The 24,788-nt window shown below is 34.9% G+C and overlaps 1 protein-coding gene across 2 annotated transcripts in view; it reads left to right on the top strand.

Annotated features, from left to right (window-relative positions):
* The window catches only part of SCAF8 (SR-related CTD associated factor 8), an 88,257-nt gene that overhangs the window by 31,764 nt on the left and 31,705 nt on the right, over positions 1-24,788 (top strand). Inside the window, exons 7-20 of one of the 2 annotated variants that reach the window (XM_066546946.1) lie at positions 698-874; positions 4,334-4,413; positions 4,818-4,935; positions 7,696-7,827; positions 7,953-8,065; positions 8,551-8,744; positions 10,912-11,012; positions 12,625-12,738; positions 13,375-13,531; positions 14,677-14,807; positions 15,778-15,922; positions 16,438-16,518; positions 17,105-17,326; positions 17,953-19,668. In XM_066546946.1, coding sequence (XP_066403043.1) covers positions 698-874; positions 4,334-4,413; positions 4,818-4,935; positions 7,696-7,827; positions 7,953-8,065; positions 8,551-8,744; positions 10,912-11,012; positions 12,625-12,738; positions 13,375-13,531; positions 14,677-14,807; positions 15,778-15,922; positions 16,438-16,518; positions 17,105-17,326; positions 17,953-19,658 — 3,471 coding nt within the window. In that variant the 3' untranslated portion in view covers positions 19,659-19,668. Of the gene's footprint in view, positions 1-697; positions 875-4,333; positions 4,414-4,817; positions 4,936-7,695; positions 7,828-7,952; positions 8,066-8,550; positions 8,745-10,911; positions 11,013-12,624; positions 12,739-13,374; positions 13,532-14,676; positions 14,808-15,777; positions 15,923-16,437; positions 16,519-17,104; positions 17,327-17,952; positions 19,673-24,788 lie in introns of both variants that reach the window. The other variant, XM_066546945.1, reaches the window with a different exon arrangement.

Below are 24,788 nucleotides of genomic sequence, written 5' to 3'. Positions count from 1 at the left end.
GAAAAAGCCTTTTATTTCCTCATTAGGACAGCTTCTCTAAAAGATTATATACAGATAGGAATTTGAAGTAAGGACGTCAAGATAGACCAAGTGATTGGTTTGTACATTTGCTTTTGATGTTTTGTTAACATGGTAGGAGAATTGCATTCTGTCAACCCACACCTGAGTTTCACCCTGAGATTTCACTTGTGACTTCTGCAGGGACACAGGTGCAAGCTCTCCCTATTGGACAGGTTGCATTGGCGTAAAGTGGAGCTTGCCACAGTGCAGTTCTTTTCTCCTTACAAATGCTGTTACAGGACACAGATTATCCTAATTTAGGTGGGCCCTTAGGAAGCTGGAATAGGCTAACAGATTTTTTTCAGGTCAAAAGGAATCAAACTGGAGAAGCAGAAGAGGGGGAACACTAGAAAGCAGGAAATCCTGAGTGGTGACTGACATCCTCATGAAACCTGTCAGAGCAAGTTAGGAAGAAGAAGCATCTGCCTATCTTATCAGCCCCAGAAAACAAATTAGCCAGTAAGTGGGAACAAAATTTGCTGTAAATAAATTAAAGACAAAACAATAGCCATAGGTTAGATGATACTTCATTCCTGGGAGTTTTTTTACTAAGTGGAAGGGGAAAAGTCTATTTTGTCCTTTGCTTTTTTGCTTTAAAAAATCTTGTTCAATGTATTTGTTATCTTTTCTCTTTTAGCTTCAGCAGTTGATACAGACACTGCAGATACAGCAGCAGAAACCTCAGCCTTCACTACTTCAAGCTCTGGATGCCGGTCTCGTCGTCCAGTTACAGGCCCTCACAGCACAACTCACAGCTGCAGCTGCTGCTGCTAACACACTTAATCCACTGGAACAGAGTGTCTCTTTTAATAAGGTAGAAGTAAAATAATAGAAATTTGAAAAGGTGTTTTTTTTTTTAAATTTAGAAATTCTTTTGGATTTTATTGTTTGACTTTGGACATTTTAAAAATACATTAATATACTGTAAAGTGTTTAGGGCTAAATAGCCGATTGTATAATATCTAGTGTTGGAAAAGACCCACAAAGGTTATTGAATATGGTAATGGATTTGATTTATGATTTAGCAAAGTTAAGCCATATATTTCTGCACCCTTTGTAATACAGCAATGAGAATTGTTTCTTACAAGGTAATAAATGGAAAATATGCAGGAATTAATATACACTGTTTTCTCAGAAGAGTAAAAAAGTTGGATTTGTAATTTTCTTGCATTATAAAGTATGTGCCAAGAAAACTTTATTTTAGCCACAAAGTGATGTAAGTGAATAAATAAGCCTGTAGGTAAAGAAACTTTCATTGCAAATAACCTAAAACCAACCAACCAAAAAATCAAACACCAACAACCCACCTCCTCCCCAAAAAAAGGGCAAAAACTCCCAAACCAAACTACAAACAAAATCAGAACACAGGAATTTAAGAATACTAATATTATTGCATGCCAGGGAGCAACAACCATGAAGGCAATTGCAGTCTAGTAGTATAATACCTATAATAAAAAAAGGAAGAACTTCTGCTCAAAGAATTATAACTAACTAGCTAAAGAAAGAAATAAATAAGCATTGTTCTATTGTCTTTGGAAGAAATAGTTTGTGTGTACATAATGCCTGTAGGATTGTCCTGGAGTGAATAAATAGTAAGCACAAGGAAGTTGAAGAAGCAAAAAACCCTTTTTTATTCTTCACTCAGATAATCTCTTTTTATTGAAAGTAATGCAGCTGTAAAAATAAGTCAGGAAAAGAATGGCCTGCACTCTGCTATGCCACAGCTGTAACCATCAACTTGAGAAGGGCATAATCCCAGGGAATGAAGGCATCAGTTAATAGGGACTGCTGTATTATTTACATACAGAAAGTATTTTATAGTATGGCATTGTTCTGCAGATGTGAATTCCAGCATTTCCATGGATTGGTTTATTTGTAGGTGTGGATGTCTTGAATTTTGGACAACTTAAATTGAAGCAAATTGAAGGAATTCACATCCTGATGAGATGTTTGTATACAGACATAAAAGAAAGGACAGCTTTTATGAAAAACCCAAACATTTATTAGTATTGTGATCCAAAGGAAACTGTGAAGCACAGTTTTCATTCCATGACATCATGTTTGTGAATTGGATAACAAATAATAAATAGTGCAAGAAAATAATTTTGATGAATGCATAAGTATCCATCTTTTTTAAAAAAAACCTATTTGGCAGTTCTTCCAATCTTTTGTTTTCAATCTCTTCAGTCTGTAGTATCTTGTGTTACTTAATCGTGCAAATTAATCTTCATTATGTGAAAAATTCTTTCGGCAACATCGAATGTGCGTGTTTTATGATCTTGCTATAGAACCAAATACTTGTATTACAGTAAAAAAAAATTGATGAACATTACATGTGGATTTACCCTACTCCTTTTCTTTTAATTTCCAAGGAGAATATCCTGATTCTTATGAAAAAATTAGTTTCATTTCTAATAAAAACCTTTTTTCATGTCTTTATTCCTTTCTGTTGCTTTTTCTAAACACGTTTTCTTCTTACATAATTAAAGTAACATATGTAGCATAAGGGAAGGTTCTGCACCTTTTATGTGCATGTGTGTGTAACATTAAACTTGGTATCCTAGTATTTAATTTGGTTTAATTTCTATTACTTCACTGTAGAGAGTATTCTTCTACAAACTATGTAAAAATCAAGATATTTCAGTTCAGATTTTTTGCTTCAGTATGTGCAATGTTACTTAAACCAAATGTAAACAAAAATCATGCTGCACATTTACCTGTCTTGGCTGGAAGTTCTCTTGTTTGCTCTGGCCTTGGTTAATCTAAATGTTTGCTTTGTTTGTTGTGAACTGGTGACTAGTTTCTATTTATTTATTTTCTCAGCAGTATAAACAGTACATATTCTGTTATTTTGTCTCCTACTTTGTCATGATGGAAGATACATGATGATTAATAGTATTTTAAGTTTGAGGTTGTTTTTCTGAAATGCACAACTTTTTTCAGAGCAGCAACATTTTATAAGTGCCTCACTGGAAAATATTCTAACAATACAAACAAAAAAGGCGATCACCTTGCTGTAAATGGATTACATATATATGGTGAAAGTTGTTCTGGGTTTTAACATCCCATCTCACATAAGCTGGATGGTCTATGTTTCTACTGTGTTTTCTCAGAGACATATTCAGTCCTGCTTTCTCATAAATTTTATATTGGGAAAAGTGGTTCTAAAAATTCTTCATTGATCAGTGATTGATCAATCTTCTAGTTAGCTTATGCTTCGTTCTTCTTACTGTACTCCAGTAAAGTAAATAGAGCATCCTGAGAAAGAAAATGGAGAACTGAATCATCTTGGCTTTGTGCTGAAAATGTTTTTGTCGTAGTATTTCAAAATTACTGCCATACATTCTCATCCTCTTGGTTTTTTTCTTCTGAGATTGAGGTTTGAGAGAAAGTTGTGCTGGTTGCATAGCATTAGCTCTGCTTTTCAGAAAACTTCCAAGGTGTGTAAAGAGGCATGGGCATGGCTTTAATAGCATGGTTCTTTCATTAAACAGTGAAAAAAGTCAATCTCACTGATAAATAACATCTGTTGTATTTCTTTATGCTTGTTCCTTAGTTTTTCTCTTCAAGAAAGTAAGGTGCTGTTAAAGTACTTCTGAACTTTTTAAAATTAATAGACAAACTTTTTTACTTAAGCAGAACTCCAGTGTAGACATCTTCACAGATAACACAGGAAGTTTATCCAAGTTTTTCTCCTTGTCAGATACCTTTCTTTTTATCCATTAGAAGGATTATTCCTCTTACATGATAACTGCTTGCTTTGATTTTTTTTTGCAGAGTATTGAGAAGTTCTTTTCAAGGAGCAGTATATTTGAAGGAATTCAGGTTGTCTAAATGACACATGTGTGTGAAAATACAGTAATTCTTTGTGAAGTAATCAAGCTGTAGGTCTTCTCTTGATATGAGCAGAGCAGTTTGATGATTACCAAAGGATTGAATAGTTGGCCTCTTCGTAGTAATTTCTTCTAATTAAAGGTACCATTACAAAAAATTGATCTTTATTTAAGTTTTACTCCAAAATAGTTCTTAGTTACTGTGGAAAAGAACATGTGGTTGTACTTGTTGCAGCAGAGCTCAGGAAAACTGGGCCAAAATTTGATGCAGTCAAGAGTTTGGTAACAATAATAGTATGCCACTTAATTTTCTATTCAGGATATTTGCCAAACTTTTTTTTTTTAAGTTGAGAAATGAGAGCATCTTCCTAATGAAAAGGAAATATGCATAAAGGGACATATAAGGAATGTTTAGTAATGCTTATTTTGTTTTCTCCTAGAAGCTGATGGACAGGTTTGACTTTGGGGAAGAATCTGAACAAAATGAAGAGCCTAAAAAGGAAACTCCCTCTTCCCAATTGTAAGACCAAGCTATGTTTCTTATGGAAAATGCTAAAATTTGCCTGATGCTAGTTGAAAATTAGGATTAAGTAAGGAAAATATTTATTTCAGAGCATAAGTACACTAAAACAGTAGGAAGAGAAAAGACAGTTTTCTGAATTAACATACACATTTTAATGTAAGTCTATGTTCCAGAATACTTTTTTACTTTAGGATAAACTTAGTATGTTCTTTGTTTTTTATAGTTATATTTATACAGTTGATGGAATAGTGATATTAGAAGGTGGAACTAACTCCATTGTCCTCATTATTTTACATTTTAGTTAAACTTGAAACCCAGTTGTGAAGACCTGTTTACTAACTGTTTAAACAAACAGAAAAACTGTAGGCTTTTTTTTTTTAATTTAAGTTATTTCATTTTAGGCCATTAGTACCAGAATCTGTGAACAACTCACTTTTTCACCAACTAGCTGAACAGCTACAGCAGCAAAATTTAGAGCATCTCAGACAACAGCTTCTGGAACAGCAGCAGCCTCAAAAGGTAAGAACTCCATCTTGTGGCTATTGTAGTAATTTATGTTCTCCTCTGATAAAAAAAGCATATTCCAGGACAAAAAAATTGTGTTGTTACTGACAGTTTTCATATAATTAAAGTCTATTGCTAGCTGACCATGTAACAGAAACTTGCCGAGTAAGTGGGGTAAGTGGAAAAAAGTGCTTAAAGCAGAAAAAACCCACAACCAAATGTGTGGGGAGTACAATTTTTTTCTCTTAGGAAGGAGTACTCATTAGGTGAGTTAGACATGACTGTGCTTTGGCTGTTCAGCTCTTTACATGGGGAAAAAATGCTTTCCCGTGCTTGCAGAAGGAATAAGGTGAGCAATAAAGTGATTATGCTCCTGTCTCTGAGGGGAGGACAGATTAGAGACTGTGGGTAGCTTTAATTTCCCCGGGTTTTATGTCTTGACTAATAATTGATGAAATAATTCTGTTGAAGAATCTGAGCTAAAGTATAGTCAAGTATTTCCTGAAAAATTATTCATTAAGAACTGGTGCTTGAGATGACCCAAGGTTCCTCTTAACTACATGAATTGTGTCCTCTCTACGCTGACATAACTTATTTCTGCTGAGATTAGTCCTCCGTACTTAAATGTTCTTTTTCCCTCCTGATCCCATTTAAAAAAAAAACAAAAGAGCAAACCAAAACAGACAGAAGTATTTTGTCTTGATCCTGGCCAGGTATGAAGTGGACTTCCTGTGGAGTATTTGGATATAGTTTGACAGGAAAATAGAAATCTCAGATTGAAAGAAAAGACAAGGGATCACAAACTTAACAAACATCTGTTGGAGACTTTAGTTCAAGCTGTGGAAAGGCCAAGTCATAGAACCATTGAGTAGTCAGGGTGAGAAGGGACCTTAAAATCATCAAGTCCCGCTGTCAACCCGCATGGCCACTGTAACCCCTGAACCACTAAACCACATCACCCAGCCCAGATCCAGGTACCTCTTAAACTCCACCAGGGATGGTGACCCCCCCACCTCCCTGAACAATCTATTCCACTGCCTGAGCCAAGGGGTTCAGCTTTCAATCAAGAATACCATTTAAGCTTTGAATTTCTGACTTTATTGATTTAATTTTTACTAAATACTGTTTCTTTACTGCTTTATTTTACTGATTTATTTTCATTTCTCATTTAAGTGTAGTAAATGGAAAAGAATATACAGTATAGCTACAGACTAAATGGTTTTGGGTCTTGGTGGATATCTGGCTATTTCTGTTTCTAAACACTAAAAACACTGTAAAAGAATAAAGTGAGGAATGATCTGTTTGAGGAGCTTTTGATATGTCATATCAAAAAGTTTCTGTCTAATTTGAAAATAAAAATATTGAATGCCTACCTTGTTGTAAAATCAGCAAAATAAAAGTTTACAATATATTTATGGGTAGAACGTTTACTTGACTCTCCCCTTACTCTTTAATTTTCTATTACAAGACCTGATGAATTTTCCCTTCAGATCCAGTCTTCTTGTCTAGTCAGTATGGAGAGAAAGGATTTTTTTTTTTCACTTTATTAACAGTTAAAAGATACAAACTGCTGCTGAAACTACTTTGTAGTAACTGCAGTATGTTATGGGTAACATTTTCTTGATTTCCATGTGTAAGTTTCATTGAGAAAGATGAACGGGAAAGAGAAGGAAAGATAAAGCACAAAACAAAATTATTAGGCATCTGATGAGGAGCAGAGGGAAAGAGAGGAGAGGACAGAAGATAAAAACAGAAGGAGCAACAAGAATTGTAGGCATTGATACCAAGAAACAGATGGTTGAAGAATAATTAAATATAAGGAAAATGAGACAAAACATTCTGTCAGAAGGCAAATAAATTAACTGAATTATTGTAGAATATTTTTTTACGAACTTGTTATAAGATGTTGAAAAAATATAAAGATAAAATTGTTACTACTAGTCATTCTGCTAACTTCCTGTCATTCTCTGGGCAGATAGAACATGTAGGATTTGTTTAATTAAAAATTAAAATATAGTGAGGATCACTGAAATGTTTACCTGCAGTAATGGATTATAAATTTTAAATTGCTTATCAAAATTGTTCTCATATGATTTCTGAATATTTTAATTTCATTTGTTCTAGTTCTTGAATTATTTGTACCTTAGAGATATTTTTTCCAAACTTGTACTTTCAGGCAATGCACAGGCTGTTTTAGCTTTTTCTCTAGCAAATCATCAACACTTTGAGTATTCCACATTCATTAATTTTGGTGTTTTTTCAGAACTGCTTATTTTGTTAGATCTCTTGAAATTGCCATGTTGACACAAATGGCACAGCTTCCTCTCTTATTTTTTAGTAATTGCTTGTCTGAAATCATTCACTGTAAAAAAGTTCTGTCTAGTGTAAAATTTTTAACTAGTTCAATTGGTATTGCAAATATTTTTATTATGTTAGTATCAACATTTATTAATGCATATGCATGGGGGACAAGTGGGTGTCTTTCAGGGTCACTGTACATATGGCTACGTTTGTCCTGTGAATTTCTGTTTTGAAGCAGTAAATATTGTACTCTACTGTAGTTTTGTTATTTAGCAAATAGATACTAATCTTTTGTAATCAGAAATATTAATTATTTCAAAGTTTTGTGTTGAAGGATGATAGCATAAAAAGGAATAGAATGGATTGATATCCAGTTCAGCTTTCATATTAATGAGAAATGGGAATATTATTTTCATATAGTATTGCATTTGTAATTGCAAGGGGCTTTATGGTAAATTATTAACTGTTATTTAGGCAAGTCCCGAGGAGAATCAAGAAGGAAATTTTGGTTCAGAGCACTCTGCGTCACCATCACAAGGAAGTAGTCAACAGCAGTTTTTAGAAGTGGAAGCAAATGTAGATGATTCCATGGATATTCAACAACAGGTAAAATTTTTAAAAATTTTATTACAGAAATTGAAAAGAAAACATAAACTAATATGATTCCAAGTCATATGTATTGTGAGTAAATTTATTAAGTGTTACTGAACATCTTTTATGTCTGATCTCAGGACATGGATATAGATGAAGGTCAAGATATTGCTGAAGAAGAGATTTTTGAACAAGAAGAAAAGAAATCAGCTGTTCGTTCAAGATCAAGAACTCGTTCAAGATCTCGTTCAAGGTTTTGTAATTACCTTGCATTAAGTAAAGGACGTTTTTCTGAAAAAAAGTTGCAATTTGTGATTGTCAGTCTTAATTCTGTATTTTCCAAAATTATCATAAGCAGTTTTTGGCAAAGAAAATATATGTTCATTAAATAATTGTGTATTAGATGCAAACTTTTGGTATGACAGTTCATTTGCTATGTGTGTGATTTAACTGAAATTTTTAAGACCGATTCAGGTTACAGAAGTAGCTAATACTAGCCAGCTGGACAGGCTTTCTGTGCCAGAGAATTAGGTACTGTAGATACAGAACATTTTGAATGTGTTTTGTTTTAAGGTGTATATTCTGTTCTTCATCCAAACGGCATTAAATTTATTTCCTGAAGTAGTTTTAGTGAATATAATAGAAATATCTGTGTAGTGCCTAAAGTTTATAGTTAAAAGATGACTAAATCAGAGTATTTTTTTTTAACTCAGCATACTAAAATTAAGTATTTTGTAGGTCACCAAGAAAACGAAGGTCTAGATCGCGGTCTGGTTCTCGTAAGCGGAAACACAGAAAACGTTCACGCTCAAGATCAAGAGAAAGGAAGAGAAAGTCATCTCGGTCGTACTCCAGTGAAAGAAGGGCTCGGGAAAGGGAAAAGGAACGTCAGAAAAAGGGATTGCCTCCTATACGGTCAAAAACACTAAGTGGTATGTAGTACCTGTGTAGTGCTTTAATAATGTAGGATTAAATGGAAAAAAGGCTTTGTTTTCCAGAACAAGATTTATCTTGGCAATTTATATATGTATAAGTTTAATTTCTGATGTTTCTTGCAGCTTAGGTATATAATGTCATCTTAGACAAGAACAAGTGTGATACTCTTCTACTGATGTTTTTAGTCACATTTGCACCACTGATTATGCTTCTAAACAGAGAGCAGCAAGGGCTGTCTCTAAGTTACAATCTTTTCTCTTTAATGCTGTCTTTAACTTGGCATTTGAATGTGTCCAGCAGTTGGTCTGAAAATTGTTAAAATGTTAAAGTGTGTGGTGCACACTTCAAACACTTTGATGGAAATCTTAGAGGCCCGGGTTTTAAAACATTTACATTGTTTTTTAAATAGATTTTCAGATGAATGTAGCACCAAAGCAGGTAGAATTTGCTAGTGTAAGACAGACCATAATGGTGGTATCTTAAGAAAGTATTCAAAAATCAAGTGGATTTCAGCCTCTGCAGAGTGCTGCTGTGTACTGCTTTCATTTCCACAGAGAATTTACATACTAAAAAAAAGGAAGGTAGTAAGGAAAAAAATAACTTCCTCCACCCAGTTGCTTAAAGGGAATGTATTTTGAGAATTTAATTTTGTTCAGATAGGTTATAAACTGTTTCTGATATAGTTTTTAATTTGTCTTGTGTATTCGAATGATATAGTTTATCTGACAAGAACGCAGCTCACAACTCATTTTTGTAAAGGAAAGAATGTTCTGTTCTCTTCACATTAATATTTTATATCATCGCAAGGTGACTTTAAACTTGGGACTATATTACACTTTAGATGCGCTTTTTTCCCTCTTCTTCTCTGGTTTTTCACATGAAAAGAGACAAATTGATTTTATGGTATAGATTTCTCCTAGAAGTCTGCAAGGCAGGGAGCTATAATCAGAATGGCTGGGAGCTGAGAGACAGAGATGTTAAGTAACCTAACAAACAGCAGCAGCATTTGAGGTCCTGTGAAATTTAAAGGAGACGATAAGTAGGCTAAGTGAAGTGTGGAAACTTTGGGGGGAGGTAAGTGATTAAATAAATAAGTAATTCACCTGACAAGTGTTCTACTTCTTGAAATTTGTTCAGTGACAGCCACTATTACTTGCTGAGATCCAAAGAATTGTTTCCTAGAGTTTAACACCATGAGGTACAAAAGGGATATCTACAAGCATGTGAGGAACAAGTTTTGTCCAAGAGAAATCTTACAGCTGGTCATTCTCAGCACTGTAGAGTACTAATGTCAATTGAAAATGTCAGTTGACAGAATGCACAGCTCTGGTTTCCATTTTGGTGCACCAGGATTGGTACAGAAAGGAGATGTGATGTATCAAGATAATGATGAAGAATGAATGTTTCCTTGGTAAAGGATAGGGCAGACCAAGAAATCCAAGTTGCACATTGGGCAGTATTTAGAAGACAGAGGAATTGGAACCATGTACATATGGGAGAAGGAAGTCTTGGCTCATGTCAGCGAGTGTTTGTGTTTGGCGAGGAGGATGGGTGGGCATTTGGAAGGCAGGGATTCTGGGCTTGTGATGGAATTGAAAGAATCAGAAGTATCATGCATGTTTTCAGCCTGATCTGCCTCAGATAAATTTCTTTTCAGGTTTTTGCCCATAGTAAATTGTTGCTATTTTCAGGTGAAAATGCAGTACATAATACTGCTGTATTAAGTTCCTGTAATACACTTTTAGCCAGCTAGAACTTAGTCTTACTTTGTTAAAATTGACATGAATCCTAAAGGCATGGGTTTTTTAATGGAAAGTAGAAGAGAAGTGTTTTGTTTTTTTTCCAGAAGTAATTTATAATTCAGTTTGCCCTAGCTGCTAATCTACAGAATTTTACAGTTTTATTTCTATGAAAACAACTATTTTGTTTAAAAGAAAATGAAACATAAGAATAAATGCTTGTGGTGAATATGTTTGGTGTTGTTTAACCCTTTATCATTTTTGTTAATGTACTTAATCTCTGTATAGCAAATAATAGATTTACCATTCTTGGGTTTTTAGCAGTGATTCCTGGGTAGTTTTAAAACCTTTTACGTTCATGCTATAGAGTAGTTAATAAGCTAATATTCAGTATTTTGACTGATGTGAATGTGTCTCTTGACAGTTTGCAGTACTACTCTTTGGGTAGGTCAAGTAGACAAGAAGGCTACACAGCAAGATTTAACAAACTTGTTTGAAGAATTTGGACAAATAGAGTCAATTAATGTAAGTAAACATGTTGCTATGCTTTTTCAGAAATGTTAGACTAGAAACTTAAGCATGCCTATGTCTCTGAATTCTTTACAGCTGCTTAAACTTGTATTTAGGAGACTTTTCTATCACAGTTAAAAATGGTGGCCATGATATTTGCCACCTGGTTTTCATCTACTCTGTTTTGAAGCACTAAAGACAGTACACTTCAAGGTAAAAAGGCTCTTCCTAAGCTCTAGCACTTTATGCAGTTTTTAAACCAGGGTTTAACCAAAAAGTTATGGTTGTTCTGGTTTAGTGATGTGTCATGGAGCAGGTATCATTTTCCTTGGCCTAAGGATACCTACAGATGTATATCCACATTGTTCTTGGTTACTTTCCAAACAGAGGATTCCTTAAGTTGAATCCTTCTTGATAAAACATTTAGAAGAAAAGAAATTGTACTGTAAACAAACGTTTATTCTAAAATGTGACAATTAAAAAGATGCTTATAATTTGGACATACAATTCTCATTACTTAGAGTAATTTAGACTCAGGTGTTTAGAGTAGTACATCAGTTGCCTATAATTCAGCTTCAAAAGGAAGTATTTTTCTCCTAAAACAGCACATCTGCATGAGAGAAATCTGGGTTTTCCTCTTGCTTCAGCAGTTTTAAAATGCTTCTTGTGCAATTTCATTCATTTCAGATGAAATTTTTACTGTTTTTTTATCATGTTAATATATTCAAATGTGTAATTTATAAGGAATACTTTTTTGTGACTTTACAGAATCTTCTAAAAAGTTTCACGAGTGAAAAAGCCAGCCCCATAGCCAGACATTTAAACCTCATTTTGATTTGCAGGGGCTATCAATTAAGGAAAGTAATGTAACAACTAGACATGTCCCAGTGCCTGTTATATTTCAAAGGCAAACCATATTGTAGATAGTTCATCCTACGCATTCCACAAAGCTTAAGTAGCTAGAATAACAATGTATATCTTAATGCAGTTCTTAGAAAATATGTTTACAGTCTGTCATCTTACATGTTTGTTATGTTACTATGTGTATTTAAACAGTGTAAAAGCACACCAAGATTTTGACTAAAATGGATGTAAGCGATTGTCATATGTGACAATTTAGCTAGCATAAGCTTGCAAAGGTTACATGGTATGTCATACAATAAATAAAACATGCTATACATACATAAATACAGTAAAACGTTAGAAAAAAATCACATTCAGGAGTGAGGAGTCTACCCTTTTAAAATGCTTTTAATCACTATTTTGCTTATCTGTGAGAGGTTATTGCTCAGCTCACAGAGAATCTGGAGCTTGAGGTAGCAACCTTTGCTTTTCTGATGTTGTCATAATGTAGCTCCCAGTCTGCTCCTTGTTCAAATTTTTCATGCATTTATAACACTCATTCTTCAGCTTGCTGCTGCCTCTTGAAAATGTTGTAACTGAAGTAGCCTGCCAGTATCACTCTTAAGTTTTCGCCATGCCCAAACTTGTTAATATGGCCGATTAAGGTAACAGTTGCTTACAGTGTAAGCCTTTCTTTCTATAGTATTAGTATACAATTAGTGTTGTTACATAATCTGAAGTACTGATTTTCCCACTTTTTAAAACCACTGCTGTTTTTCCATAGATGATTCCCCCAAGAGGATGTGCTTATGTCTGTATGGTACATAGACAAGATGCATATCGTGCTCTTCAGAAACTTAGTTCTGGGTCATATAAAATTGGATCTAAAATTATTAAGGTAATGTGATTTTAATCTTAAGGATGCTGTCCATTTTAAACACAGTACAATTCTACTATGATGGTTTGTCTTTTAGCAGCTGTTCACTCAAATGTACAATGTGGAGAAGAAGAATGAAGCAGTGAGGTGTAAACTGCTTTTTCTCTGTGTAAAATGCATCTTTAACAGGCAATATGAAGGGTAGAAAAATTACTTGATCTTTAGGAAACACCTGGACCATAGTTTATGTACATACAACCTAAGTCCTCTACCTGACAATTTGGGTCACTTAATATTAAATTTTATACTAGTCTTAGAGATAAGTATTTTGTTAAATGTTATAGGGATTTCTTCTACCTGCTTGATACTTTAGAGTGAGTCCTTGAAATGCTGTATTTTTAATTTCCCCATATATATGTTAGGATTAATGTAGAACAAATTTAAGCTTTCTGATGTAATTCACCATACATGTACCTGTTGTAGAGGCCAAGTAAACTTCTTGCAGGTTCATTTAAGATCCAAACATTTGGGTCTACTTTTAATTAGTAGACGCTGAGGATTTATGTGCAGTGACAGAAACTTGAAGGAAATAATCTGAAATATTCTGTTCCCAGGTTATATGATTTACCAGACTGTCTGATTGGGTTTTATTTTCAGATTGCTTGGGCTTTGAATAAAGGTGTGAAAACAGAATACAAGCAATTCTGGGATGTGGATCTGGGAGTTTCCTATATTCCGTGGGAGAAAGTGAAATTGGATGATTTGGAGGGCTTTGCTGAAGGTGGCATGATTGATCAGGAAACAGTAAATACAGGTACAAACATTAATAATTCTGATAGACAGTGTGTTTATTTTGGTAATTACAAATTCTCAGAAAAATTTTTTTTTAGGAAATACATAGTCTTTTTTCATTTGCTTAGATTTTTCTAGCTCTTTGTTTACAATATAAATGGCACTGAAATAATGAAATCTAGATTTTATTTTTAGATCAATCAACTAATTTTAGATTTATTTGATTGTCATGACAATGAAGAACTGGTGACAGAAGATAATTAGTTTAGGCAAGTTAATAAAGGTTAGCATATTTTAAGAGGTTTGAATTTCTTGTGCACTGGTATGTGAAATATCAATTTGTGTAGAAATTGTTATCTGCTTGTGATTAGGAAAGTCTTGTATTCTGGTAAAGAATTAAGTTGAAATTAGAACTTATCCTGATAGGCACAGCTTAGCAGAACCTTATGGTATTTTTTCCATAAAGTCAGAGAGACAGGAAAACAAGTCGTGTTAGCCCTTAATCTGAAACCCAAGTGAATAGTTTGTTAAGTTTATGAAAGATTTACTTGTATTGTAATTTCTTGAAACAGATTATACTGAAATAAACAGTAGATTAAGACTTTCACAATAGTACAGTGATTCTTTGGGTCAAAATACAATCTTGCTTTGAGTGAAAATTGAGTATAAATGACAAAAATTAAAGCATGTAACATTACTGAAATACCTTCACTATGTTACACTTAAAGTACAAAATTCTTGGAGAAATGACAGATGGAAGAAAGGGAGGTTGTGGTGAGGTTTGTTTAACATCAGGATTCTTTGTCATTGTACAGTTGCCAAGTGGTAGCATACATATATTGGCTACAGGAGTTTTTAGAAAACAGGAGCATACTGTATATTGCAAATTGTTAACAGAATGATTGGTAAAAAAAGTTGGCAAGTTTTGAAAAATCAGTTTGTATACAGGCAAAATTAAACATCATTGCAGGTAGATAAAGATGTTTTTCTCTTTAAAATACACAGTAATAAATAATTGCACTTGTTCTTTTCAAAAATAAGTTTGAGGGCTATTTGTAATGAATCCATGTAGATACTAGATTCAAATTTATTGTTTAAGAAGGAAGACATCTAAACAAAAATAACACATTAATTATTTTTTTATAATAAAATACATCATTTTTAAAGAGTGGGAAACAGCCAGAAGCTCAGAAGCTGCTAAAGAAAATACTCAAACGACGCAGAGTGCTACCGTGGATAAGAGTACCGTTATTACAACACAGACAGAAGCTTACACACAGCCAGTCACTATGCTGCAGGTTGGTATTGTCTGAGTTTGCAAAAGACCCACAGAACTGGTGGGCAGACTTCTTATTCAATACAGGTAAACTTTAACACTGAGTTTAAGTGATAAAATATTTTTGATTTAAGTCCTGCATCCATTCGTGTTCAACTCTGAAATATTTTAGAATTGTTGCCATCCATAATGTTGAGTTTCATGCAGTTGCTTAATAAATTTTGTACTTATGTTATTAGTGTTTTATCTTTCTAAATGTGTATAGACATTTCCAGTTGTTAAACTGACATAAAATTATATGAATGGTAATATATTTGCATTTACTTGAATTGAATTTTGGGCTTTTTCCTCTCTGCAAAATCTGTCTTCAGTCTTCCTATCTGAGCCGTCTCCTAATGTACACTGTGATCAGTATATGTTTAAATATACATGTATATATTACATTTATACTGCTTCTAATTACATCTTTGTAAATATAATGCACTGAAACACAATGCATAGCTCAAACAGAAATTCAAGAAATAATAATTTTCATGATTTCATCAGGATTATTAGCCTTATAATTATGCACACTAAACTTAATTTTCCAGTACTGTTCTAAAATACCTAAGTTTTTCTAGACACTAGAATCACTGTTTTCAAAGTGCCCCCAAATTGCTACACTATTTATATTTTTCTTCCTTTTCTCTCTCTGCATTTTTGCATTCACCCCTCTGTGATACATTTTTATTCTTGAATAGACATAGTGTTAGACTGTATTTTTGGCTGTGTAAGAATGAAGTAAAGATAAAATAGGATTCTTCCAGTGTCCTTGTTTGTTCATAGTGTACCATTTCAGAATGCAATCTAATTCTTCAGTGTTTGAAATATATACAAAGCCTTTGGAACATTTAGTGCTTGATGTTAATTGCAGTTAGATCAGTTTATCCCTTTTAATGTCCTTGAATACTGTTAAATATTGAAGCTGCTTGTTTTTCTTTCCATGAAAAAAGATTCCAGTAGCTCCAGCTGTGCCTGCTGTTAGCTTGGTTCCACCTGCGTTTCCTGTCACAATGTCTGTCCCTCCTCCTGGTTATAGCCCAATTCCTCCTCCACCCTTCTTGAGAGCAAGTTTCAACCCTTCACAGCCACCTCCAGGTAAGTCAGTAAAAATGAAATGCAGTGTGTAATGAGCATAGGCAGTTAGTGTGCCTCTGTGTACATCAAAATTTTCTGTCAGCTACTGGTCACTGTCTGAGTGAGTTGGCCTTTGACTCCTAAATTATATACTAGATTAAAATTACTTTTATCTAACTTGGTATTATTTTTACCAATGTATTCTGTTGGGAATAAGAATCACAGCTTTCTACCTTTTTGAAAAATTAGAATTTAAAAGTACTTAAAATCAATCTCCTTTCTTTTGAAAAGTTTGAAACTCTTGATTTTCTTCTTTGGATGCTACTGGTAGATATCACTTAAAGATGCACCTGCAGATCATCTCTAGTGAAGATGGGGTTGTTTTTGAAAACAATAACCATGTTGCCTCTTCATATTAATATGTTGTTTGCCAGTGTACAGTGGCACAACTTTTTGGGATAAATAATGTAGGCAGTCTTTTACTGCAAAAGTTTATTTGCTTTTCATGTAATCATTTGTCATTATTTTCCATATAGGTTATATGCCTCCTCCAGTTCCACCTGTTGTCCCACCACCTGTTGTCCCACCACCTGTTGTCCCACCAGTTGTTCCAACACGTAAGTTTGATTGCTCTAACAATTGTTTGTGTGTGATGAAAAGTTTACTTGTTTATATACTCCTTGTTATTTAATCAAAAGCAAGTTAATTCTGTGTAATGGGAAATAGCTGCACAGAAGTTGTTAAACTGTTTTAAGCAGGCATTGAAAAAAGACTTACAGAGCTTATAATGAAGACTGAAAAATTATACCTAACATGGAGTTAAGTTGCAAATTGTTAATTATTTGTATGCATTGTTCAATTTGGACCTTTCTAACACATGTAGCTATTACTGGAATTATTTGGTCTTAGTCACTGAATAATATATAATAATTTATTTTAATTTAGCATTCTAACTGTATTCATTTAACATTTAAAGATATGTTAGAGCACTGATTGCTTAGGTTTGCCTGGAGCTCATGATCTCTAGGAAAAAACCCTAAATATTACATTGCTGATTGAGGATAAGAAATTTATTATCAAAAAATGTACCAGTGAAGGTAATTAATTTCACTTCTTCTGATTTATCAGCCTGACTTCTACCAATCTAAATGTGAAGGTTTCACTATATGATTACAGTGATACACTTCTGTTATATCTCTACAGCTTTAGTACAGCCTCCATTACCAATTGCACAAGAGACGATGAAGGATGTTCCTTTTACTGGCCTTGTTCTACCAGTTGGCACAGTTACTAGCAATCTAGCTACTCCAACATTATCTGCTGGAAGTGTTTTTAATCCCCTGCCAATCAACAAACCAGAATCAGATGACAAAGGACCACATCTTACAGACCTTCAGATTTCTTCCAGTGAAAACAATAGATCTGGTAAGAAATGTTTTCATTATATGATATGATCCTGTACAGGAAGCATCATAGTCAGAGATTTTTGCAAATCATAGTTCATTGAGCTAGTAACTACAGAATAGGAAGTTTTGTGTTGGGTAGGGTATCATTCTGAATTTAATTTGGGGAAGCGGTGAGAACCATCTTTGTCATCATCTGATCAATGACTTCTAGCAGCTTATGCTTAAGTATGTTTTTCTCATAGTCTCAAGAAGTAAAGCTGAATCTGGGAACTCATCAGAAAACTTCTTAGAAATGCAGTTTGATTACACAAGTAGCAATGGAAAAGAGCAGGAGTGTGTAGGATAGTATAACATCTATAGAACTTCATCAAAGATTTTAATAGTTTATTGCATAAATTGGGTGATGGCTTTGGGGTTTGTTAATTTTAGCTACTATACAGTCTTTACTATGTAGAGACATTCATTTCTGTGGCATAATGTCTATGTATCACCAATGTGTTTGAAATAATATATATTACCTATAGAAACTAGGACATATTGTCAGCAGTATCATCACTGCATGCATTACCTGAACATGGATTAAATCGCATTTTGTGTTAACACTGATATTTTTTGTTAATTGTTTTTCTTGTCACTGCATTTCAGTGCAAAGTGATGTCTCTAGTACCTCTGGACTTGTTGGAGGAGTGCAGCCACCCAGTGTCTCAAGCAATTCTGGGCTTACTGGAGAAGGGCCACCATCCACTGTCTCAAGTAGCTCTGGGCTTCCAGGGGGAATACAGCCACCCAGTGTTTCAAGCAGCTCTGGACTTGTAGGAGGAGTGCAACCACCAACTGTTTCCAGCAATTCTGGTCTTGCAGGAGGAATGCAGCTACCTGCTGTCTCCAGTAGCTCTTCTCTTGCTGGCGGGATTCAGCCAACTAACGCCTCAAGTAGCTCTGGACTTATGGCTGGAGTGCCACCACCAAATGTCTCAAGTAACTCAGGGCTTCTAGCTGGAGTTCACCCACCAGGTGTCTCAAGCAGCCCTGGCCTTCTGACAGGAATGCAGCCACCCAGTGTGTCCAGCAGCTCAGGAGTTCTGGCAGGAGTACAGCCACCGAGTGTTTCAAGCAACTCTGGGCTTCTCATAATGCCACCACCCAATGTTTCAACTAGTTCTGGACTTATGGGAGTGCCACCACCAAATATTTCAAGTAATTCTGGACTTCTGGCAATGCAGCATCCAGCTGCAGTTCCAAACATGCCTCATTTAAATATCAGTAATCAAAGAATGCCAGGAATGCCTCTTATAGATATCCGTCCAGGCCTAATGCCCCATTCGCCTGGACCAAGGTTTCCTTTAATGCAGCCAGGAATGCCACCACAGCGTGCTATTCCTCCTCCCGCAATCCTTGATCCATCTCTTCATCCACCACCACCACCTCGAGGTCCTTTTCCTCCAGGAGATATTTTTAATCAAACAGAAAGACCTTTTGGAACACCAGGAAGACAAAATATCGATAACATTTCTAATCCAGAGAAAAGGCTACCACTTGGAGGTGATAACATTCAACAGGAGGGGGACAGAGATTATCGCTTTCCTCCGGTGGAAAACCGAGATAATCTTAACAGACCATCTCCAGTGGATGTCAGAGATTCTGTTGGACGACCACCAGTTGATCCAAGAGAGAGTATAGGAAGGCCTCCAGTAGATGGAAGAGAACACTTTGCTAGACCACATATAGACATGAGAGAAAGTTTTGGAAGACCAGGTATAGATAACCTTGGCAGAAGAGAGCATTTTGGTTTCAATTCAGACAAGCACTGGGGACAGAGAGGAGATTATGATGAAAGAGAGCACCATGCCTTCCCTATTTATGGTGGCCCTAAAGGCTTCCATGAAGACAGAGAGAGGTTTCGGCATGTAAACTATAGGTTTGATAGTAGAAGTGGTCCCAGTTGGAATAGAGGATTTGAACAAGATGCTCACAGAGATTTTGATGACCGCAGAAGACCCTGGGAAAGACAGAGGGATAGGGATGACAGAGATTTTAATTTCTGCAGAGAAATTAATGGAAACAGGTTTGGAAGAGACAGAATGTCAAACAACTGGATCCCGCCTCCACATCCAAGGGTTTTTGAATATTTTGATGGGGCCACTTCTCAACGCAAAGCTGATAATATGCCCCAGGTTAATGGTGAAAATACAGAGACAGAAAGTCAGCCACCAACTGCACAGGTGCAGGATGATCCAGAACTTTATGAAAAACTGACATCTTCTGTCGAGATAAACAAAGAGAAGAGTGACACAGAAGCTGATATAGAGAGTGAACCAGTGGTAGAAAGCACAGAAACTGAGGGGACATAATCATCACTCAGTAGGTAAAAGATACCTTTTGTAAAGTTGTCATCTCTCTGTAATAGATAAATGGCTGACTGGACCGTAGCAGTTCACTTTTGTCTGCCAGAATTAAGTTAATCTGATGTTCATGTTCATCTTCCACTTAAATAACTGTACAACTGACTTGTATAGAACACTGTTCTTAATTTGAACATGGTAGGTAAACGTTTTTTGCTTTTGAGTTTTTTTTAAATTTTATTTTATTTCTTTGGTAAAGCATAAACTTGCCCCTAATTGCTTTTAATTTCACAATGATAAATTAACAGCTTGTCAAACAAAGACTTCCTATGGAAGAAAATGGAATTTTTAGATACTACCCTTAGTTTGGCTATCAAAATTGTTACACTTGAAAACAGGTGCTGGTGTATCTTGTCCGTGTTTTTAGGCTGCTGCAGAATTTTAAAGTATAGATAAAGCTGTGATATTTTATGTTCCTACAATTCGGCAGAAAAAAAAATTGCCCATGTTACTTAAGGAGCATAACACAGAGATTAAAAGTGATTTTGTAAAATCTACACTATAGTCTCTGTTTTCTCTAAAGTAAGTGTTTGTGATTTGTTCCTCGTACTGCAGTGGGTTTAAAAAATGAAAAAGTACATTTTAATGTTGGGTGCATTTTGTTTTTAGATGCCAATAAAGCATATTTGTTTGATAACAGTGTTTTAGGTATTGTATTTTTTTAAAAAACCTGCAAGCTCTAAAAACTTGGAATCAGCTCTGATATATGCTTAGCCAGTTGTTGCAAAAGGTTTATATTACTTTTGTGAAACCAGTGCAACAGTTACATGTGGAAGAAGCATATGGTTTTTACATCAAAGATCATGCAGTCATATTAGTTTATGTAAATAACATGTATGTAAATATCTGTGTAAACTGTTTGTAGATACCATTTTTTCTGTGTGTGCCTGTGTATGTGCAAGCACTCACAGAATACTGTAGGCACTTCAATAAAATTGAAATGAAACTAGGTTGTGAAAATTTGCTTTTCACCTTCTTTAGGTAGTAAGATAAAACTTATTTCACTGCAGTGCTGTCAAGCTTCTATTTATCTGCTCATCCCCATTGTTACAATGTTCTTACTGCTTCTAGAAGGTGGAATATATATACTGTAAGAATATGCAGTATTATTCCAGCTTACTTTTTAAAATGCAGATATGCATGAAGCCAAAGCTTAAATGAGTATTTGCAATTTTTATTTTGTAATATATTTGGTGTTCTGGATAGATAGTGTTAGTGTTTGAGTACTCTGTGGTTAATTGATTTTAATGACTCAAAGCTCAGAAATGTTGCATTAAAAGTAAGCTGATGTTGGTCTAAAAACCCTACATGTTTTACAGAAATAAGAGTTGGGGGGTTTGTTTTGATGGAATAACATTGAAGTTGAACCTCTTTTTAAATTGTTGAGATGAATTGGCTGCTTAGGTAAATTAGCAGTGCTATTCTCTCCTCTTTCATCTGCTTTGCTACTTGTGTATCCTTTCAATTGAAAAGGTTAAGCTGTAGGATGATGTCAGATTTTCAGTTTGTTCCATTCAAGTGCATTTCACCAACTTGTTTCAAAATAAGTTTTGTTAAAATTCTGTGTGTGAAAGCACCCTTTCACTCAGTTTTAAGAAAGTTGTTTTCCTCTTGCATAATAAGGTAATAAGGGTAGATTCTCTTACATGAATGCCCGTTTGGTAAAAGAAACGTTTTTAGCTCAAATTAGACTTTTGATCTTTAACATTAAAGCATTAGCATGCAAGTTTTATTTCCCCTTCTGCTTCCCTCAAAGGGGTGAAAGTATGAAAACATCACATGAGTGTAAAGCATTAGCATGCCTTTGAACCTAGAAGCAAGTTACTTGTGTGTGTAGTCCTCTTCCTCTGGATGGTGGGGTATTTTTCATGCTGTGTCATGGTTCAATTTTTCAGTTCCAGGGACTTCTATTCTGGATAGTAAACAGCTTAATGAAGGTAGCCCTTGGAAAGAGTGGACTTGAATGAATTATTATCTATTGTGCAAGTAGTAGTCATTAGGTATGCATTAAATAACCACTGCTTTGTAATGGACCTTGCTGATGTGTTTATTACCAGAACGTGTCTTGGGAGTTGAGATGAAGAATGTTGGAGGTAAATGTATTGTCACGGGCAGTCTCTGGCTCAAAGAGCTCGACCAGTGCTGCTGCACCAGCTACTCGTAGTGTTCTGGTCAGGCAGATTTGATTGTGGTGGAAGCCCAAAAGCACAAAATAGCTCTAAGGATATTTTATGAACTTAAGGGGTTTTATTTCATTTTAATATGTTAAGTTTGAAAAGGCTTCAGTCATAGGCCACAGAAAAAAATACTCAAAATCAAACACATATTGGCAGTAGCTTTACTTTTTAAACACTTTGTTAAAAACCTCCTGAAAACTAGAAGTTCATCTGTTGTTCTTCTAAACTGGGACTGGCAGTGTGCCAAGTTGTTCATAGTATGAAGATTTAGGTAAATTGCCAGGTGACAGTTGTTAAACAATTTGGTTGGTAGTGTTATAGAACAATGCATTTAATGAATCTATTATCTTTGTTAATATCTTTCAAACATGAATAAATTGGCTACTGTACATATGTGTTACACTATCAGTTTCTAAACGCTGTTTTTTTGTAGAATAAAAGTTTGTTGTACAGTCTTCAGTTGCATTATGTTTACAGCTAGAACTGTTCTATTTCTTATTTAAATATTGTAGCATGCAGATATGTATTACCAAAATATAGCCATATTTAGAAACTTGAAGGGACTTTATATAAGCGAAACTCTGGTTTCTTTATCTTGCCAGTAGGAAGTTTTAAATGTTTCAGAGCTGGAGTGAAGACTTTCCTTTTTTATTGTAGATTAAGCCATCATAAGCCAATGTGTGCACTGAAAGGAACTGTCCTGACACCCAGAGCAAATCTTTGATGTGATTCATGGGAGTGACTTTTAATTTTTGCTTTTGCAAAGGAGAGAGAGAGATTGGGACAGAAGGAAGATGGGGCCCAGGCATTGGGGTAGCAGTTCTGGCTTACGCTGGTTTAAAGCTTGCTGTAGTGATGAAAGGTTGTGGGTTCTAGCAACTGAAGAAGCTGATGTATGATTCACATAAGTAACAGATACATTGAAAAATATTTCAGGTAGCTTTGCAGGCAACACATTGTATTTAGGCATTCACATTTACTTGAAAACCATATGCATCCATAAGATGTTTGATGTATTTACCTTTTTAAACAGGCTGTGGTTCTTTCACTGTAGTGCATTTGAGTAGAGCAGTATATCCATAAAGGTGAAATGTAGCCTTGTTTGCTATAAAGACATGATTTCTTTGCTGAAACCTTTTCCTGTGAAGTACTGGTATGCTTTCTTTGTATGTGTGGTACTTCCTTTTGTTACAGACTCAGGGGAATATATTCAGTTAGATTCCTTTGCTTCAGGAGAACTCTATAACATACCTAGAGCCACTTAAGTGATTTAAATGACTTTATGAAGTTAAGGAACTTTTAGCCTGAGTAAGTCAAGATGGGAGTACTGTAATCAAACCTGTAGTGAGGTATGCAGGCATTCCTTAAGCACAGTTGGAAAATGAAAAAATAAACTTACATATAGAAGGTGTTTATAAGATAGATGTTTATAAGCCAATTTATTACAGAAGTCTCTGAATATACAATTTGAGCAGTTTTGACCATGTGCAAAGATATTTTCTGCTGGTCAAACTGAAAGTACTCTTTTGACTTTTTTCCCTAACTCACATCTTTGGGTAATTTGATTTGAAACTGATAAAAATGAATCCTAAATTTCATTCTCTGTCTTTTCAGTAATGGTGACTTTTTGTTGCTTGATAATAGGAGAACTGAACAGTCAGAATCATCGAATGGTTTGGGTTGAAAGGGACCTTAAAGATCATCTAGTTCGAACTCCCATGCCATGGGCAGGGACACTATACCAGGCTGTTTGAAACTGCATCCAACTTGTCCTTGACCATTTCCAGGGATGGGGCATCCATAACTTCTCTGGGCAACCTATTCTAGTGCCTCACCACTCTCACAGTGAAGAATTTCTATCTAATCTAAGTCTGCTGTACATCAGTTTAAAGCCATTGCCCCTTGTTCTTTGCTCTTGTAAAAAGTCATACTCCAGCTTTATAATTTTAAAACCGATTCAGAATATCAGGAGTCATCAAGAGTAACTGGAAAAAAATTTTGTTATTAACTCATGTTATTAAAGAACCTTTCCCTTTTTTGTTGTTGTTGATTCAGGTAATTAAAGTATCTTCCTTTCCCTGTTATGACATCTACTGCTGATTCTTTTGAATTTTGCAGTAGTCAGATTTTTCTTTCAACTTCCTTTCCACAAGTAGGCATTCACTGTGATGCCATTTACTGGTGTAGATGAGAGATTGTTTTAAAAGACATAAAGGCGGGATGTTATTTTTTTTTAATTTGAAGCTGTTTATTTGAATAAGAATGGCAAAAGTATCTTTCCTTAATTGTAACTAGTCTTACATTTTTCCTTGAAGGGCTGTCACAGTGATGTTAACTTATTTGGTACAAGTTCTTTGGGTGCACAATAAACATAATTCAATTAGTGTATGTACTTGGTATTTCATAGTCAAGAAAAGCCAAGTAGAACTACTAAAAAGAAAATTCATGACATCTCTTTGAGTAATAACTCACATATAGAATCTGAAAAGTCATTCTTGTCAGTGATGAGAGTTTCTTAATAGGGTTTTTCTTGAAGTTGGTAAGCTGTAAAATTATATTTCCCGTTATTCTTTTATTCCTATCTTGCAAGAACTTGATGAAAAAGGGTTTGTCTCATTGAATTCCTACTCTTAATATCTTTTCGATGGTCTGCTACCAAAGGTTAGAGGAGGCAATTCTAGCAGTCTAAGCACTCTTACAAATGAAGAGGATCTTAAGATATATTATACAGTTGCAGATGAATGTGTTTTCTCTCTCCAAGAGTTTAAAGTGCACATTTCAGCACTTGCATACTAACAGTGATATTAGTTGTATCACTGGTTTACTAATCTTATTCTGTACTCTGTCATTTTTCTTTTAAAGCTAAGTCACTAGTGCTAATTTTAAATTTTCTTATCTAATG

This window comes from Molothrus aeneus, chromosome 3 (assembly GCF_037042795.1).
Source record: "Molothrus aeneus isolate 106 chromosome 3, BPBGC_Maene_1.0, whole genome shotgun sequence".
In the NCBI taxonomy this organism is placed as follows: domain Eukaryota; kingdom Metazoa; phylum Chordata; class Aves; order Passeriformes; family Icteridae; genus Molothrus; species Molothrus aeneus.
Note: the sequence above shows the minus strand (reverse complement) of the source record. Positions and strands in the feature narration are given on the sequence as shown.